The sequence below is a fragment of the Neomonachus schauinslandi genome, chromosome 9 (genome assembly GCF_002201575.2).
Source record: "Neomonachus schauinslandi chromosome 9, ASM220157v2, whole genome shotgun sequence".
Taxonomy (NCBI): domain Eukaryota; kingdom Metazoa; phylum Chordata; class Mammalia; order Carnivora; family Phocidae; genus Neomonachus; species Neomonachus schauinslandi.
In genome coordinates this window covers 143,633,595-143,651,588 of record NC_058411.1, presented here as the reverse complement: position 1 = coordinate 143,651,588, position 17,994 = coordinate 143,633,595, and the positions used below count along the sequence as shown (strand labels likewise).

Below are 17,994 nucleotides of genomic sequence, written 5' to 3'. Positions count from 1 at the left end.
CCGACCCCGTCCCCACCCACAGCCGCCCCTCCGCCAGGGTCCCCACGCCAGTGCGGGAGAGTCGCACCACAGGGCCCCCCGGTGCACCCCCAATGCTGGCGGGGCGGTCCCCGCTCTCCCCTGCCGGCTCACCCGCAGCGACCCGCGATCCTGAGGGCGACACCGCTCTCCAGCAGCCCTGGATCCTGCCCTGGACCCAGCCGGAGCCCACGAGCCCCGACTTCTGATTGGCCCCTCGCGATCCCCCGCCGCCAATCAGCGCACACTACTGGGGGGCGAGGCTGGGCCGCGGACCGCCCCGCCCCGCCCCGCCCCGCCCGGCGGGATCGGGCATCTGATTGGCTTTCCGCATCCCTGCCCCGCCTTCTCTCGGTGGTCACCCACTCAGAATCCGGCTACCTCTTACGAAATTGGGATTCGTGTTTCTGATTGGCTCTTCGAGATCCTGCCCCGCCCCCTGGCGGACAGCCACTCGGCCGGCTTTCTGCTCCTGATCGGCACCTGCAGTTGGGTCCAGCGCCCCCCGCGGCTCTGCGGGCGGTTTCCCCCGGGATTCGGGGCGTCGTGCTCTCTCCCCTCGCCTTCCGTCCGGCTGCCGCTGGAGCCCGTTCCCCGGGGCCGCCTTCGCCAGCGCGACCCGAGGAGGCTGGGCCGGGCCCCGCCGGGAGTCCTGCCGCGGTCCACACCCGCTTCGCCGCGCCCGGCCACCCAAACTCCGGCTCGGCTCCGGCCCCAGGTCGGACCGGCCGCTCGCTCCCAGGCCCGCGGGCCGAGCAGCAAATGGGGGCGGGGGCGACGGGGCGGCCCCGGCTTCCCGGGCCGGGGCCAAGGTCGGGCCCAGTGCCAAGAGCGGGGCTGGCAGTCGGGCCGAAATTCCTGCCCCGGCGGCCGGGTCCTCCCCTGCAGGAAACCGCCGGGTGCCCGCCGGGCGGGGGCCCCGGGAGTCGGGGCGCCAGGCAGGACTTCTCGGCGGGCCGGAGCTGTGGCCTGCGGTGCGGTCTCCGTGGTTCTGTCGGTGCCCCCCTCCTCCGGTGCGAGTACCGCACCCCCCCCCGCGGGTCCACCAACCCCCCCCCGCTGGGGGACCGGCACCCCCGGCGGCACAGCACCCCCCCCTGCGGGGAACAGCACCCCCCCCCCGGGGGGCTCCACGTGGGGTCCTCTGGCCTGGTCACCTAGAGGTTCCCCAGGCCTCTGTCAACCTGGCTTCCTTCCCAGGTCAGTGAAGTTCTTCTCTGCTCGGCTCTCATCTCCAAGGATGATGGAGGCCCGGGGGCTTTCCTGTCTGGAAATCCCTTCAGGGTGTCAGACCAACTTTGATTCCCATCTCCCACAACCGGAATGTGACTCCTACTGGCCTCTCAAGGCCCTCAGCCTGCTGTTCCCCAGACAGCTCCTGACTTCCCTCCATGGGTCTGTTTGTCTACTCTCTGCTCTTCTTGGGATGAGGGGATGGGGGTGTAGACTGCACCTGGAAACTGTGAGAGATGAAGAGGCAGGGCTACCAGGTCCACATTGGCCCCTTTCCATCCACAGTGCCTTCTTTAGATAGACTGTTTTGTAACCCGCCCTTTCATTTTTCTTTTTTATTTTTAAGTAATCTCTACCCCCAGCGTGGAGCTCGAACTCAGGAGGGGCTGCAACCCGAGGGGCAGGAAAACAAGGAGGCGGGGGTGCACAGGTGAGGAGGCTGCAGCCCCCGACCCCATCTCTATCCACAGCCACCCTCCGCCAGGGGAATACCATGCTTCAAGGACTGAGCCAGCCAGGTGCCCCCGCCTTTCGTTTTAAATGCGCAACTCTTTGTCTTTAATAATATCCTCATGCATAAATCTTTCGTGCATTTCTAATGTCCTAAAGATACACTGCTCGGCCATATTCCTGAATGAATATTTCTAAGAGAATATTCCAAGAGAATGAACATTTCTAAGGCTTGTAATACATGCTGCCAGATCATGTTTTTCCTCAAAATGACAATACTGGATATCCTAGTGAAAAAAGCACCAATGTGGTAAAAAGATCCTGCCACTGTTGGATTAACAATTGTTAATCCCCACCTGGCCACCTGGGACAGGTAAGTAGGGGCTCTCAGAGCAGTGTTCAACACCTGGAGGGAAACGAAATGAACCATTTGCAGGGTGAGACTGCAGACGTGACTTTATAAAATGTCCCGTAACACGTAACAGCCCGGTCCATCAAAGCTCCTTTAACTGTATGTTGCAGGTTGCTTAAAAGGCTTCAAAACTCAGTGACATCATCACCATACAAGCACATTCTGTGGGGACTTACTTGTGTAAGAGATGTTGCAGTTTTGAAGTTATACTAAACACAAGCTTTTTTACAGACTGGTATTTTGGAAAATGTATCCGACAACTCACATCAAATCAAAACAAACAGGCTGCAGCTCACCTAATTTATAACTAAAATCCCAAAGTGGCATCAAGGGAGAGCTGTGAACACAGATGACACTTCCCTGGACTCCGGTATTCTAACAGCCCGTGTCGGCACGAGCCTTTGTAACGCACACTTCACAGAACATGGGATTGCAATCTTCAGAAAATTCTTAATCACGTACCAATCTTGGTTTATAAATACCAAAATCTCTACCCTGAATGTGGGACGTGAACTCACGACCCTGCGATCGAGTCGCGTGCTCTTCTGACTGAGCCAGCCAGGCGCTCCTATGAATACCAAATTTTAATAAACTTTAATTCCTCACTTAGGTTGCTAGTAAGAGTGGTAGAAAGGGCAGATATTTTTAGGTTACACACCATCGTTCCAGGATGGAGGTGCACGGCCCTGCTCCCAGCTCTGGCAGACTAATGAGCGGCCAGTGGAGGGAGGAGGCAGCTGATCCCAACATTAAGAGGCTCATGAAAACACAGCATCTCCATCCTGCCTCCTCAAGAAAAAGCCATTTCCTCCTGTAATACACAGCTAATAGCACACCACCAATTCAGTCTCAGACGCTGACGTGAACATGAACTACCTGCACGCGGAGATCATGGAACGGAGGTTATGTGCAGTTCAACTGTGGAAGGACCAGCTCCTTCATTACATCTGTATGTAACGTGTAGGTGCAGCAGAGTGCTTTAGGACACACAAATTAGGGGGAACCAGGAACAGGAGGTGATTGTAGAAATTACATTTTCAGTGTGATGTAAGTCTATTTAACCATCCAAAGGCAGCCAAGGGGGACCGGGCACAGTAGACCTTCCCCATCTCATGAATGTTCAGGGAAAGGTTGCCCGGCTGGCTATTATCTGTACCAGGGATCCTGCTTTGGGTAAGAGAACAGTCTTTTCACTGTAAAATGTGATTCCACGGACCTGAGAACCTGTTGGGACAAGCCTTGCATGGAGTTTGACTTCCCTCACGGTTCCCACGAGGCTACCCCTCCCAGGATGAAGGGCCCACGATCACCCTGGTTTCCACTCCCATTGGCCCCAGACTAGCAAGAGGGACGGGGATGACCACGGCTCTTTCTGGCAGTCATAGCGGGAATGACTAATCTCTCAACACTTATGTAAACATCCTTGAAGAGGAATTTCTGGATGCCGTCCTATTTAAGTTATGGTGTTTTATTTTCAATCACCACAAAATATTTTATAACAAGAGATATGTGATAATACAATTTTCTTTATTAAAAATAATTTACAGCATCAATAACATATACACAATTGTCATCAACTGAACTTTGCCTCCAATATATTTTTATACAATACTTAACACTATTGAACTTAAAACTGTTACACTGTTTTGTTGGCTTTAAATAATGGACAATGATTTCTAGTTACTTGAGATACATGGGTTCATAGTCATATATTATATGTAAAATTGATAGAAACATCAGCACTATCACACCTCAGGGGAAAAAGCCTAAGTCTGTCTGCTCCCCGCTTTATTCCTCCAAGTCAACATCCAGGATCGGAGCACCTTCTCCTAAACCTAAAGGCAAAGACAGATGTCTTCTAACACAACGACAGAAAAACATCAGTGCAATCGCGTCCCCTCCTCCTGTCACCCCCCTTCGAGAAGGCGAACGCGCTCGCCACGGCCCCCGTATGCCGACGACATCGGCGCTGGACACACTCTTCCCGCGGAACCGGTAAGGCGATGCCCCGCCACGCGCTGAGCAGTCCGGCCACGGTGACTGTGATGCCCTCTCGTTCAGAAACCGACGACCACCGTCGCCTCGGACACGTTCAGCTGTGATAACGCAACGCGGCGGCTGGGCAGAAGGCCCTCTAGTCTGGTTGTCCAGGAGCAGCAACACCAGAAGGCAGGAAACATGGCAACGGCAGGCGGCAGCGTTTTTCAAGATGAAAAAAGTGCTGCTCTTGCGAATGCTTCTGGAGCCGTACTCTGAATCACAGCACTCGTTTACTTCTCTCTCGTGCCTGCTGTTCTTCCTTTCCACAATATTGTGCATCTTTTTAAACACCAAATGACCCAGACACAGTCAACAAAGGCGGTAAACCAATGAAAGCATGAGATGTCACCTCTGCACACAGAGCGCTTGGCCAGGGGCAGGAGCGTACGGCGCACACCGGGGCGCACACCCAGACTCTCCTCTCCGACACTGGCCACGCTCGCCAGGCTCCCTGCTCCGCTGTGTGGTCTGAGGTCTGCCTGTCCTGGTGCCCGACTAGGCAGAGGGGAAACGCAAAGGCTCCGCTCAGAGCGCCAACCGGCACCAGCCCGGGCCGTTGGACCCCTGCCCACGGCCACGCCTCCGCCCATGGCCACGGATGACACAGACGTGTCCCCACGCAGACGGTCTGAGGACACCGCCTCCAAGCATGCAACAGGGACGTTAACATTCGACTCGTCACTCCCCCTAATTCATGTTTTCATGTAAATTAAACACACGCATGGACAGATACACGGGCGAAACAACGTATCAAGAACACAGCATGAAAGTACCACAGAAAACAGTTTTGAAAAATTTAAATAAAGAAGGGAAATCATTTTCTCAGACTCCAGTCCACGTGATTGTCTGAACACAGATTTGCAGACTATTTTCAGAAGACTGAGATTGTGTGAGTGCTTCTGTGCCAAGTTCTCAGCGGTCTGCACCTCCCACTCTAGTAGTTTTGGCTAAAATTCAGCAGAACACAGTCCTTCCTTCTGTGCGGGACGTGGGATGACCGAGCCGCAGCAAACCAACTGGGTCAGAGGAAGACCTCCACGTGAAAGAAAATCTCTACAATTAACCTTTTGCTAAGTTTAATTTCTTAATTTAAAAAAAGGCATAGAACTTTCTGGAATTAATTATCCAACCTTTTTCTTAAAAGTCGCCAAACGTCTTGTTGACAGAATAGACGTGTGTGTGGAGAAAGTAGGATATCCAGACAGCAACAATTTAAGTGTTTTATCCTGATAGCTTTGGTTAAAACAGAAACATAATTAATAGAATCATGCATCCCAGGTAAAATAAGGACTCAAAATGACGGAAAAACAACTTTTAAATAATTAAGAAATAACTAACATTTAAAAAAATGCTTAGAATTGAGCAGCAACCATATAATCTAGGGTGGATAATTTAAAAGTCTAGTGGAAATCATTTTAGCATTTGAGATTAAGTTCTCTTTAGCAACTACGAAAGTGTGGAATTTGGGTTAACAATACCTAAAATAATAGGTTACAGGAAGTAATGGTATCACATCAAGTGAGCAAAATGCTCGAATCCAATTGCTAGAATACCATCTGAGGCTGGCCAGTGGGCACAGGAGCAAATTACCGAACACGGTGGGGCTGTGTATGTTCACTGTTCAGACGTCGCGCGACCGAAGCCCCAGGTCGCATGTGGAGGGGCCTGGGCCAGACGGGACACAAGGACTGTGTCTGGGGCAGCGTCGAGCCCCCACAGTCAGACGGACACTAGGATGACCCCGGCTTATACTACAAACTGTGAATGCCAACCAAGTCCAGCTCAGGTCTGAAAGTCCGTTTGTAAATGAGATTCCAACTTCCACAATTTTAGAGCCTAATCTGGCTTCTTACATTCCAACCTGCTAGTCTTAAACCAACAAACAGTAGTACACAGTTTTATGGGTGCGAAACCAAACAGACAACTTCAGGAAGATTATTCATGTAAGAATCTTCAACACAAGTTCAAATTCTGCCTTTATTTACAAAATGGTCTGTTAAAATACCCCGTACTTACAGGCCTCTCCCACAGCACACCTCACACGCTGATTTGAGCAATGTTAATAGCACCATTCGTAGATTATTTAAAATCAGAAAGATTTCATTTCAGTCACTATGTTGATTCATAATCATTTACACCCATGGTGAGATCGGTGAGCGCACGGGACCGTCTGCAGCTCCAGGGCGAGGTTCCCTGGATCCAGCACAAAAGGCGTTACTCGCAGTTACCAGTTCTCAAAGGGTATCCGTGTGGAGTAGATACTATGAGAATTTTCGTGCCACAAAGTTTAATAATCCTCCATGTTTGTACAACGTTACTTCCACGTCATTTTCAAACGAAGCAATCGCGCTGAATACTTTCCCAGTGTTTGTCTTTAAACAAACAGAAACATGTCATGTGAGTGGTAAAATCGTCCAAGTGTCCCCAGTGTTCAGACCATCTGTCTTCATACCCCACGACACCACCTGCCAGACTCCACGAAACCCTTCTCCTGCCGGAAAAAAGACCTGCCATATCTAACCACAGGCTTCAGAGCCAAGTAGAAAATGGGTATTTTCATCCCTACTTCTTACAGGCTCCACACCCAGGGCAGAGCCCAATGCGGGGCTCGAGCTCACGGAACCTGCGCTGAGATCAAGGGTCGGACGCTTCACCAACCGAGCCGCCCAAACGCCCCTTTGTCCCCGTTTCTGAATGACAAGTCCCGTATCACCTAAAACGCTAAGCCAAGTGCTGCAGACTCTGACTAGTTAGGGACGTTACACCCACTGCTCACATCCGCTGTGTATTAACCATTCAGCATGCGTTAACGTCTGCCCCCCGTCCCTGCGCTCTGCCCAGCGCCTGCTCCACTCTGCCCCCCGCCGCAGCCATGTGCCCGGCTGGATTCCAATCCCACGGGCACGGCAGCAACGGGCAGCCAGGCAAAGGCCGCGGGCACATGCTAGCGGGCGGCCGTGTGTCGTCTTGTTCTCTGGACTAGCTAGCGCTCTGTGTTTCCTCAGAGTCTCCGCTGCATTAAGTCAGGCGTCACAGGAAACAGCCACCTTAAACCACAATGTACATTCACTAAGTCATGCTACTGTGCAACTGACGATCATTTCTCTCCAGCTTCCACCTAGCTGGGTAAACAGTGTGCAATCGCATACTTGAGAATCGGAGAGGTACCTTTATAGTTAATGTAACTCCAGGAGACAGTTCTTCAGGAAACGCTAAAGAAAACGTTTCTCTGCCGGAGAGGCCCAGGGAATCTGCATTTTCTCCCGGAAGGAACTGAAGTGGAGCTATGCCAATTCCAATCAAATGATCTTTGTGAATTTTTTCGTAACTTTCAGCCAAAACAGCTTTCACACCCTGTAACAAATGTGCATTTTATTTCTTCCAATCAGCTCTTCAAAGTTGCTTTATTGGACCATTTTCAAGGGAAAAAATTCTACTTTTGGCTCCTTCTATAAAACTTGTTAACCTAATACCACACGCTAAAGGTCCATGCTTGTACAGATGATTTTTGTGTGTTTTCAGGCAGCTCCCTAACTTCTTCTAGCCGCCCCTGTGCCCTGCAGGGCTGAGTGGGCAGCACCGGTCAGGTAAGAGCACCCTGGGGGGGCGGTGGCCTGGCTCCGACGGGGCTCAGGAGGGTCTGTGATCCTGGCCGACCCACATATGTGCTCGGCAGCACTCTCCCTCGGCCTGCCACGTGAACACAGAAACACAGAAGGGTGTCCCACAGTGACGGAGGAAACAGGAGATGTGGATTCTACAAATATTTAGAAGCTAAGTGACCCTGAGCAGACGCCCAATGACAGAAACCACCAAGTGAATGTAGAGAGTGACACCAGTTAAAGTTTGAGTCCATTTGCAACAACAAAACCCTGTTCTCTGGAGAAAACAAGCCAGAGAGGCTCCAGACCCATGATTCTCAACCTTCCCTACTGTCCTCCTACAGAACCTTTCCTGGACCTTCTCCTCCAACCATATCTTCCCCCTGCTGCTTGCCCTAAAATTTTAATGCCACACACACAGACCGTGCATCTGTTTAGGTACTATGTGTTAATCTGTACTCCATTTACAAAGAGAGTGACATGTTGTTACCACCCAGGAATCAATTCTCAGCCCTGTGAGTGCCATCGCCTGACAAGAACGGAATGGATGCTCTGGACCGAGGGGGCACTGGGCACAGGGAGGTGGGGGGAGCACGCCATCGGAAACGCGCATTAAGTGCAGGTCTGCGTCCCTGGAAGTACTTGCAGACACCGCACATGGGGCTCTCCCAGTCCAACAGGCGGGTTACTGTCCACTCATCTACATAAGGCCCATCAACAGACAAAACCCAGCCGACACCCCCAGCTTGGAAGCAGTGTTTCAACATCTAACTGATTTAGGATCAAGTATGAGCAAAGCCTCCAACATAAAAAACAAAGACAAAAATGTGAGAAAAAAGGGAACGTGTACCTGTAATTAATATTCACAACAGGGATAATTATTATCTCAGGAAGACGGGAGAATCTGGCTTATTCCTACAGCTCCTCTGAGTATTTACATTCTGGGGGGGGGTGGGGAGACGAAGGACTCGAGGAGAATGGAGTGTGCACTATCACGACAGCTAGGAGGGCGGCTGACCGGCCACTCTGAGCATTTGTGAGCGAGCACCGGCAGAGAGCAGGAGAGCACATGCCTGACGACCCTCTCCAGCAGCCCCCGCCCCTGACCACACTTCAGCAAGGATGCGGGGGCCAGACGTGCCTTCCCGACAGGCAGCCAGGCCCCATCACCTCCTACCCCTTGGCCCACCTCTGAGTCTGTTAACCCCAAAAGAGAAAGCTAAAGGCGGGGGAGGGGGGGCACAAGTAAAACTCTCAGTGGACACAGAGAATCAGCATTCCAGAGGGTCAGTTTAAGACAGGGGCCTCCTTTCCGTCCACCGTACTGACTTCTGCAAGTAAGACCGATGGAGATCTAATCTAATCCAGAGTATTAAAACGCAACTAGATCAGTACAAAATATTATATGTGATCTTACCAATAGGAGTTCCAAATAAGCAAAAAAATCCAAATGAGCAAACTAAACTCTGACAGGACGTTACCGACAAAAGGGAGCATTTAAAACTCAATTTTAAGGAGATAAAATTGAAGTTATCGATACCAGCAGATACGGTCCTTTGGCAGCCCAGTCTCTGGAATTCCCAGAACCGTACTTTTTCCCTGCTAAGATGATCAGCGGGACCCCTTCCTTCTGGTACAGCTCTGCGGCCTCAGACACATCCAGCTGTGGGGAGAAGACAAACACGGGCATCTCCAGCACGAACCCGGACCCAGGCCGCGACTGCCCAACTGCTCTGTGTGCATCCTTACCGTCTGGCCTGACGGGAAATGGATTGTTTTGGGAGCTGGTTTTCCAAGGAACTTATTAAACAGCTTGATATTCGCGAACGTGCCTCTTGTCATCACAGCGTCGTTGCCTCTGCGGGCCCCGTAGGAGTTGAACTCACGAGGAGTAAGGCTGCGAGAAATCGTGAAGCCGGTTTCATTTCAGACGGAAAACCATCACACGTTACTGGACCATAAAACTTACTCAGAAACACCTTCTATAATGGAAAATTCTGAGCACGTACGAACGTGGAGAACACAGAACAGTGAATGCCCGACTGCCCGTTTCTTCTAGAATCACCCCCAGTAGGTGATTTTAAAGCAAATGCAGGTAACCTATTTCCAGTGCATACGTCTATGCTTCTCTAAAGCACCAGCCAAATGTGGAAGCACCAGTGGTCTGTACGGGTCTCCGCTGAGGACAGAGCCCCCAGGAAACCTCCCCCACGTTGGAACAGCATTAAGGGAAGAGAATCCAGCCCTTTCCAGAAATTCACATTGTGCCATCTGGCTTTCACCGAAACCCCACGCGACACGAGGATCCTCCTTAGATTTCTTTGTTAGTGCAAACACGAAGGTGCAGCGTGAGGCGACCTCACCAGTGGGAGTTACGGCGGCAGCACTGTAACCTGGGTGGCGGAGGGTGCTCGCTGCTGCCTGGTCACAACATGCGTGACCTTTTAGGGACAAGAAACAACGGAGCATAAGCAACAACGAGCAACCAACGCGGATCAGTCTCTAATTCGGTCTTCTACGTAAAGGCAGTAAGTTTTCTAAACTTGTATGTCTAAGCTTCTTACTTCAGGACAGACGTGATGAAGAGTTTAAAGGACCCAAAAAAAATCCTGACTGATGAGAACTAAGAAACCTGTATTTACATGTTAGAATGCATATAGCGGTTACATATTTGAGAAAAGTGGGGACTTTTTGTGGTGGATGCTAGGTCACAATTATGACCAAGATAAAAATCACGACCAAAAAGACTGTTTCTCACCACCACAAATAAAAGCCGTGTGTGTGACAGATTCATTTTCAAGTTCTAGCAAACGGAACTGCTATTAGCAACTTCTACCAAAAGGTGTTTTAAATTCATACCAGACTAGCTAACCAGAAAAAAAGTTCAAACACAAATTCCACAACAGCACCGATGAGACTGTGAGCGGAGCCAAGCGCATCATTACGCGTGCGACCACGCCACAGGGCACCGAAGCGACCGTGATGAGAAGTCGTCACCCGAACACCCCTGGCATCTAAATGCCGTCCTAACTCCGTCTCTGGTGTCCACACAGGTCTTGGTAACAGAGCAACTCCACATCATCAATCACGTAGAAATGAGATAAAATCTTTCTAGGCTTAGAGTTCTATCTCCCACATCAATGATGTTTACAAATTCTCTTCTATTATTCTTGTAAAAGTTCAGGCTCAATGGGCAGAAATTCGTCTTTTGATTGGCACAGATCGAGCCTAGCCTCACGCACACTCGCTTTACTGTCCACAAAACACACATTTAAACTCTGCACTCCAAAGACAGGAGGAGCCATCAGGGTTCACTTGGAAGATCAAAGCTGACTTTTCAATAAAGTCCTATTGGAAAAAAAAAAAGAAAAAGAAAAATCCTGTTTCCAATCAGTTGTTTATTTAGACTACCAAGGGCTCGATCTGAAATAGCAACTTCCACTTCTGAAGTCACAGGCACAAGCAGGTACACCAGGTACCCGGCTACTCGACGTCAGGTTCAGCGGAGATCAGGTCCCCTGTGCCGGCGGCCTGCACAGCCGAACCCCAAACGACACGGGGTATGGGTGCCAACCCAGCACACCATCGAGAGCCTGGGTAGGACGTCTCACTCCCCACACTGAATACCCTTCTGTTGGCCAGAAACCTCACCGAGAGCATAAGTCAACTTAACCCCCATTCTGTATCACACGTACACTTCCTCTACTCCTCCGAGTCAGCCAGAGAAGACCAAGTGCTGAGAGCATCACAGGAAGAAAAACTGTACTTACGGTCCTGGACTGGGTTTATCAAAATAAATCAGTGTAAGTGGGTCCAGGCGGTTCAAACTCGTGCTGTTCCAGGGGTCAAATCTATTCACCGCGCAGGGAGCGCGGTCGGACTGGAGCCGGGAGGACGGGGACACGCGCACCTACCCTCTGTTTGTCAAGTACTTGGCCGCGGCGCTGCTCCTGGCGATGCTCCCCGCGGGCGATATGTGGTCTGTGGTGACCGAGTCCCCCAGATACAGGAGGACATGCGCATTTTCAATGGGCTGCAGGGCAACTGGCTCTTTGGTCTAAAAGGCAGAAACAGTGAAAGGCATTTACTCTTCATGAGGTTTTTTAGTTCAATAACAACCTTGAAAATATCAAGGACTGAAGCCATACTTACAAGCTTATCAAAAAATGAAGGACATCTGATGTACGTGGACTTTAAGTCCCACGGAAACAACACAGAATCCGGTGCTTCTAGGGAATTCCAACGCTTATTTCCCATCTGTGAATGTGAGTTCGGTTGATGAACAAAAAGAAAAGATAAAATGGAGTCAGAAGAAAGAGGCTTATGAATGTGTTCAAGGGAATTAAAAAGTCCTTACATTAGAAGGACCTAAAAAAAAGGCCTTCTTCATTGGGAAAGGAAGCTAAGACAGTGCCATTCTAGAACGTGACATTTTTGGACATTTGCTCATCAAACTCCAGCACACTAGATTTTCACGAACATCCTGAGATTAAGTTTTAATATAAGTGGAACATAAAAAACTTTAAAGAATCCAATAAAAGGGTTAAGGGTTTAGAAAGAACAATCCATGTAGTTAAAGAAACCGTGCTGTGGGATGCGCTGCTCACCTCCAAGAGCACGGCTGAGAGAAAACCCTCTGCTGCTGTCAGGGTGCATGTTCCCCACACGGTCCCCCCTCAAACCCCACACGAAGTCTCGCCGTGGTTCTGCACGGCCACCTCGCACGCGGGACTGCTCCAACCCGCCGGCCCCACTCCGTGCGTCCTTCTTTTTAGATTTAATTTTTCAAATTTTATTTTAAATAGACTCCACACTCAACGTGGGGCTTGAACTCACGACCGAGATGAAGACTCCCACATGCCACCGACTGCGTGGGCCGGGCGCCCCTGCTTCTGTCCTTCCCGTCCAGCCCTCCCCCGCCATGTTCTCCACACGGACACAGAGCGGTCCTCCCGAGTTAGCAAGCCTCTGCGCACAACCTCGCGAAGGCTCCCGTCACTTCCTTCACGACTCCATCCACGTTAATCACGGCCTAAAACCTCCTCTGTAATCTCAGTCCCCGCGTCTCCCTAACACCAGTTCCCGCCACAGCCCTCACTTCCTGTGCGCCAGACACCCCGGCGCCCTCATCAAGGGTCCCTCTGTGAGGCCTTCACGCATTCGCTCTGCCCGGAAAGCCCTGCTCTTGGTTCAGATGCACGGAAACTTGGTCACCTCCTGCAGAACTGTGCTCAAGACACGTCCTGTTTTCGACCACTCACGTAACTCTACTCCTCAGACTGTGGTCAGCTGGCTCTCTTGACCCTGCTCTGCGGCTCTCCACACCACCTACCGCTTTTTAACGTACTGTGTGATTTACCTCACAGTTCTGTTTACAGTTCCCTGCCTGCCTCTCCCCATGAGAATTTCGTGTTTTGTTCATGGATCTATTCCAAAACATCTAGAAGAGTGCCTGGCATGTAGTAGGGGCTCAATAAATATTTGTTCAGTGAATACCTCTGCAACCTCATTATCTATATTCTCAGTTCTGTTTTTAAAAAGTGTGAATATGTGTATTGCTTGTAGGTGCACAAAACCTCTCTGGAAAGATGCGTGAGCAAGTGACGTGCCTGACGGCCCCTGAGGAGGCAATGCAGGCAGCCAGGGGGCAGGAGGGAGACTCCATGCTTGCTCTTATTCTTCTGAACATTGAGCCATCATCTAATGGGAACAATAAACAAGGGCCGTTTCTATGAATTCTGCCCATATTCAGGATGCTTGCTACCCATTTCTAATAAGTAAGTAAGACTGTGTTTTTCCCCTAAAGATTTTATTTATTCGAGGGAGCGAGTGAGCGAGAGAGCACAGCTGGAGGAGGGGCAGAGGGAGAGGGAGAAGCAGACTCCCCGCTGAGCAGGGAGCCCGACGCGGGGCTCGATCCCAGGACCCCGGGATCATGACCTGAGCTGAAGGCAGACGCTTAACTGACTGAGCCACCCAGGCGCCCTAAGATAGGTTTTAATACTCTAAGCTATTCTCCTAGATATTAGAGACTCCCAATACAAAACGATTATCACTTATTATAACCTCCATGTTCAAAATAATTTGATTAATTTTTTTTAAATCCAGAAAGACCCACGAAATAAACACTGCCGTTTATTCAACTACTTAAACAAGTGAGACTCTTACCTCCATTTTCTCTTTCAGTGCTTTAAACATGGACAGTATGACACGCTCTTCCTCCATCTGATGGACCTCCTCGCGGCTGGGCCAGATGTCCTGCAGGTAAATGTTCTTGCCAGCAGCGTCGGTGCCTGGAGAGAGCATGGTAACACCCAAGTCAGCATAAAAGTAACTCCCTCCAGGCGCACCTGGGGGGGGGCTCAGTCGGTGAAGTGTCTGCCTTTGGCTCAGGTGGTGATCCTGGGCTCCTGGGATCGAGCCCTGCATCGGGCTCCCTGCTCAGCCCGCTTCTCCCTCTGCCTCTCCCCCTGCTTGTGCTCGCTCTCTGCCCCCATCCAGATAAATAAAATCTTAAAAAAAAAGTAATTCCCTCAAGGTGTTCACATCTTTTCAAAGACCTAGCCCAGAAACCAAGTAAACCACTCAATACCAGACTGCCTCAGGCGTAAGCAGCTAAAAAACAAAGCACTTGTACACTTTATGTTCTTCATATGAATACAGACATGAATGACTGCATGACAAGATTTCCTGAAGTAATTCAAAGAGTGGACGGTCTAAGAAGCATTTCAGAAACACAACAACTTCTGGAGCAAAAAGTGTGTGCAGTATGTCTGTGTAATAGAGGAACAATACCTAAAGGCTCCGTCTGGAAGTCTATGTTCACGGTGCCCGCTATGGCGTAAGCTACCACCAACGGGGGGGAGGCAAGGTAATTGGCACGAACACAGTCACAAAGACGACCTTCAAAATTTTTGTTTCCAGATAAGACTCCACAAGTAACCAAATCACCCTGAAAAAAAAGAGACACATAAATATATACTCAATTCAAGAGATGGTACAAATTCGGATAATCATACATACGCAATCTCAAATATTCTGTGTCTGAGGGCAAGATAACCAAAGAGCATACGACCAATTATTAGACACAGAACTATCAAATTCTATGCATAAACTAATTCACTACACCCTTAAGGGATTATTTCAAGGATCTAAAAATGATTCTTCTACTCGTTTCAAGATTCGCTCTTCCTAAGAGATGAGGACCGGAGAAATATAAACACATCAACATATGTTTTCTACCCTTTAACACCACGATACGTGGTTAAGAAAACCCCTCACCTGTTTGACTGCATTCAGAACTGCTTCTGACAAGGGTGCTGTGTTTCCCACGCAGGTTGAACAGCCATAGCCAACTATTTCGAATCTGCGTTGGGATAAATACACGTGACTGAGCGGAAGGCTGTAACGACGGTAAAGCGTTAGGGCTGGCCGGGGCCCTCACTGCCACCCCTGTGACGGGCCGCCTGAGCACACACACCCGACACGTGGGAGAATCGTCCTCAGTCTGCCTGTCTGACCGTCAGGCGTGCTGTCTGTACTGAGCGCAGGGACTCTGACGGAGCATCCCCGAGTGAGATGTGGTTGCCTAAATCCGACACAAAACCTGTGCGCCGCACACGACAGCTCCCCAATACAGCTTGCTGGGGCTGGAAGACGACCGTTCAAGACACGGGTACGGAGCTTCCGTCCAGGGTTAACCCGGCAGGGACGGTGAAGCCAAGGCCTCGGACCGACGGGGCCCGGTAGCTGGGAACGCCAGTGCCAGCACATCTCTTAGTTCTCGACCCGCCAAAAACCCAGAGAAAGCCCCTGACAGAAATCCCACGACGGTATAACTAAGAAATTACAGGCCTAACTCTCAAAGTTACTTGCAGCCACTCTTCTAAAAGCAAACAAAGTTTTCTTAATTTACCAGTCTTGCAAAGGAATTGATTTTTCTAAGATAACAGGCTCCAAAATACACAGCGGCACCAATGATTTCTTCTGAGTCCGTGAGAAACGGGGAAGTTAGTTTCTCCGGAGTTCGGGGACAACTTAACCCATGCTTGACAAACCCAGTAACCTCACAAAAGGTCAATTAAGACAACTTGGTCCGCTGATGATGCAGCCTGTCACATTTGGCTCTTTCTGAAAAGCGACCTCCCTGATCAGAAACCACCACCCCCTGGAGCCGTTGCTGAGCCGCATCTGTCTTTACATCCGCCCGCTAGAGGCCGCGCCGGCCCTGCTCCTCCAATCTGCCCAGTCCACGACCGTGGAGGGCTGGGCCTCACACCGCGATGGAGGGGAAAGGTAACAAGTACAACAAAGCCCATGTTTCCCATCTTGTCCCTGCACGTGAAAGGCTCTGACAGGGGCTTCCCTCCCTGCGGAATCCCAACGTCCACATCAACAGCAGTGACCCGCACTTACCCGAGCTGACTGAGATACGGTAACACGCCGCTGGAACTGAGGTAATGGGTCACCATCCCACTGCCTGGAGATAAACTTGTTCTTATGTATGGCTTAACCTGCAGACCGGCGTCCACGGCCTTCTTGGCCAGAAGACCTGCACGGTGAACAGTGACGCAGGCCAGGTCAATCTCCAATTCGTGCAAGGGTCGAAGTCCAAATGCATAAATTTACAGTCATTATTTTGTCCATTTTACTCTACTGATGTGTTTCATAAAAACACACACTATACTGATACGCTGCCTTTACCTTGTAAATTCAGGTACAGCCCGATGTCATGGCCTCGCACACACACGCGGAAAACAAGGACACGTAACAACATCACGTACACGCACAGTGCGGACCACGACCCTGTCAGACGCCATCACGACAGCAATTCCACACTTACTACACCTGACTTCATACTACCATACGCCAGTTGCAGGCGTTCACTTACAACCCCTGCCAATAATCTCTTACTTCCTTACACTCTCGGTGGACGCGAGTGCACTGCTGTGCTCAACCATCAAGAGATTCGCTGACTGACTACACTTCTAGATTAACAGGAGCAGCTGACAACCGAAGACTAACAGACATGTAAACTGTAGCAAAAATATTTACCTCCTGTGTAACGAAAACAAAATCAGTAACGTAAACTGAGGCTCCTTAAGACCCAATTAAAATCTCGAGACGTGTCTCGATATTAAACACAGACACCAGTATCCACGCATAACCTAAGACACAAGGTGAGTGTGACACAAGACTACACAGGCACTCGGAAAAGGGAAGGGACGGCCGTAAGGGACAGCCTACCTGCGGCCAACATGACGGACGGATTGCAGTTGTTGGTGCAGCTGGTGACCGCGGCCATGACCACAGACCCGTGGGACAGCTGGTACTCACTTCCTCCGTAATGAATAGAGACGTTCTCCTTCTGCTTCTCGGCCGCAATCTGGAAGCCTTTAAATCCCACCTACACAAACGTGCACACAAATACAAATATTCTGGGTATGTCTAGACAGACAAACTTGCAGTTCTGACCACGCGTGAGAGGTGCTGAAGGCCGCGACACTCAGTCGTTCGACGTCGGCTGGAGTAGGAGCCTGAACGGTCCCGACACAAGTCTGGTGGTGTTCCTAACTCCCCGGGATGTGGATCCTACCAACCACAGTTCTCAACAGACGGTACAGTCATGGCCCCGCTCTGGGGTGTGTGCAGAGCACACGGGCGGGGCTGGCTGCGAGCCGACAGCTCTGTGCTCATCACGCTACGTTACTCCTGCACAACACGACGACACACGGCAGAAAGCAAGCTCTGGAAAGAGCACCAGGTGCTCCCAACAGAAAGGGTTCAGGTTTTAGCTGTGATTCTCAGCAAGTACAGACCCGGAAAATCAGAGATCACGGCTGTTCAGTTACATCCACCAGACGTTACGGGCGTGAGCACACCGTGCCGAGTTCGACAACAGTGCTCTCCGCCACGACGCGAGAGCCGCGACCACGGGCAGCGCCTGAGATTAGGCGGCTGTGACTACAGACACTGACGTCTGATCCTCACAGCGGCCTGGGGACAGCGCCAGATGACTAGCTTCCGACAGGACGGGGCCGACGGGGCCTCTGGCGTGTGCCTCACATGCAAGGACACAGCAGCTGCCTGAGTCTGAGGCCCACGCTGGCCCTCCGCCACCCAGCACAAGAGGTACTTGGCCCTCCGCCACCCAGCACGAGAAGTACTTGGTCCTATCACTCAGCACAAGAAATACTTGGTCCTCTATCACCCAGCACGAGAAGTACTTGGTCCTCTATC

General features: G+C 50.7%; 1 protein-coding gene across 1 annotated transcript in view; it reads right to left on the bottom strand.

Moving 5' to 3' along the window:
- Positions 1-3,562: 3,562 nt before the first annotated feature.
- Positions 3,563-17,994, bottom strand: part of IREB2 (iron responsive element binding protein 2) — a 43,252-nt gene continuing 28,820 nt past the window's right edge. The window contains exons 11-21 of the mRNA XM_021680706.2: positions 17,002-17,161; positions 16,171-16,306; positions 15,037-15,121; positions 14,551-14,707; positions 13,924-14,048; positions 11,908-12,012; positions 11,670-11,812; positions 9,505-9,652; positions 9,296-9,418; positions 7,322-7,507; positions 3,563-6,525 (exon numbers count right to left, since the gene is read on the bottom strand). Of these exons, the coding sequence (XP_021536381.1) occupies positions 6,415-6,525; positions 7,322-7,507; positions 9,296-9,418; positions 9,505-9,652; positions 11,670-11,812; positions 11,908-12,012; positions 13,924-14,048; positions 14,551-14,707; positions 15,037-15,121; positions 16,171-16,306; positions 17,002-17,161 (1,479 nt within the window). The 3' untranslated portion in view covers positions 3,563-6,414. The remainder of the gene's footprint in view (positions 6,526-7,321; positions 7,508-9,295; positions 9,419-9,504; positions 9,653-11,669; positions 11,813-11,907; positions 12,013-13,923; positions 14,049-14,550; positions 14,708-15,036; positions 15,122-16,170; positions 16,307-17,001; positions 17,162-17,994) is intronic.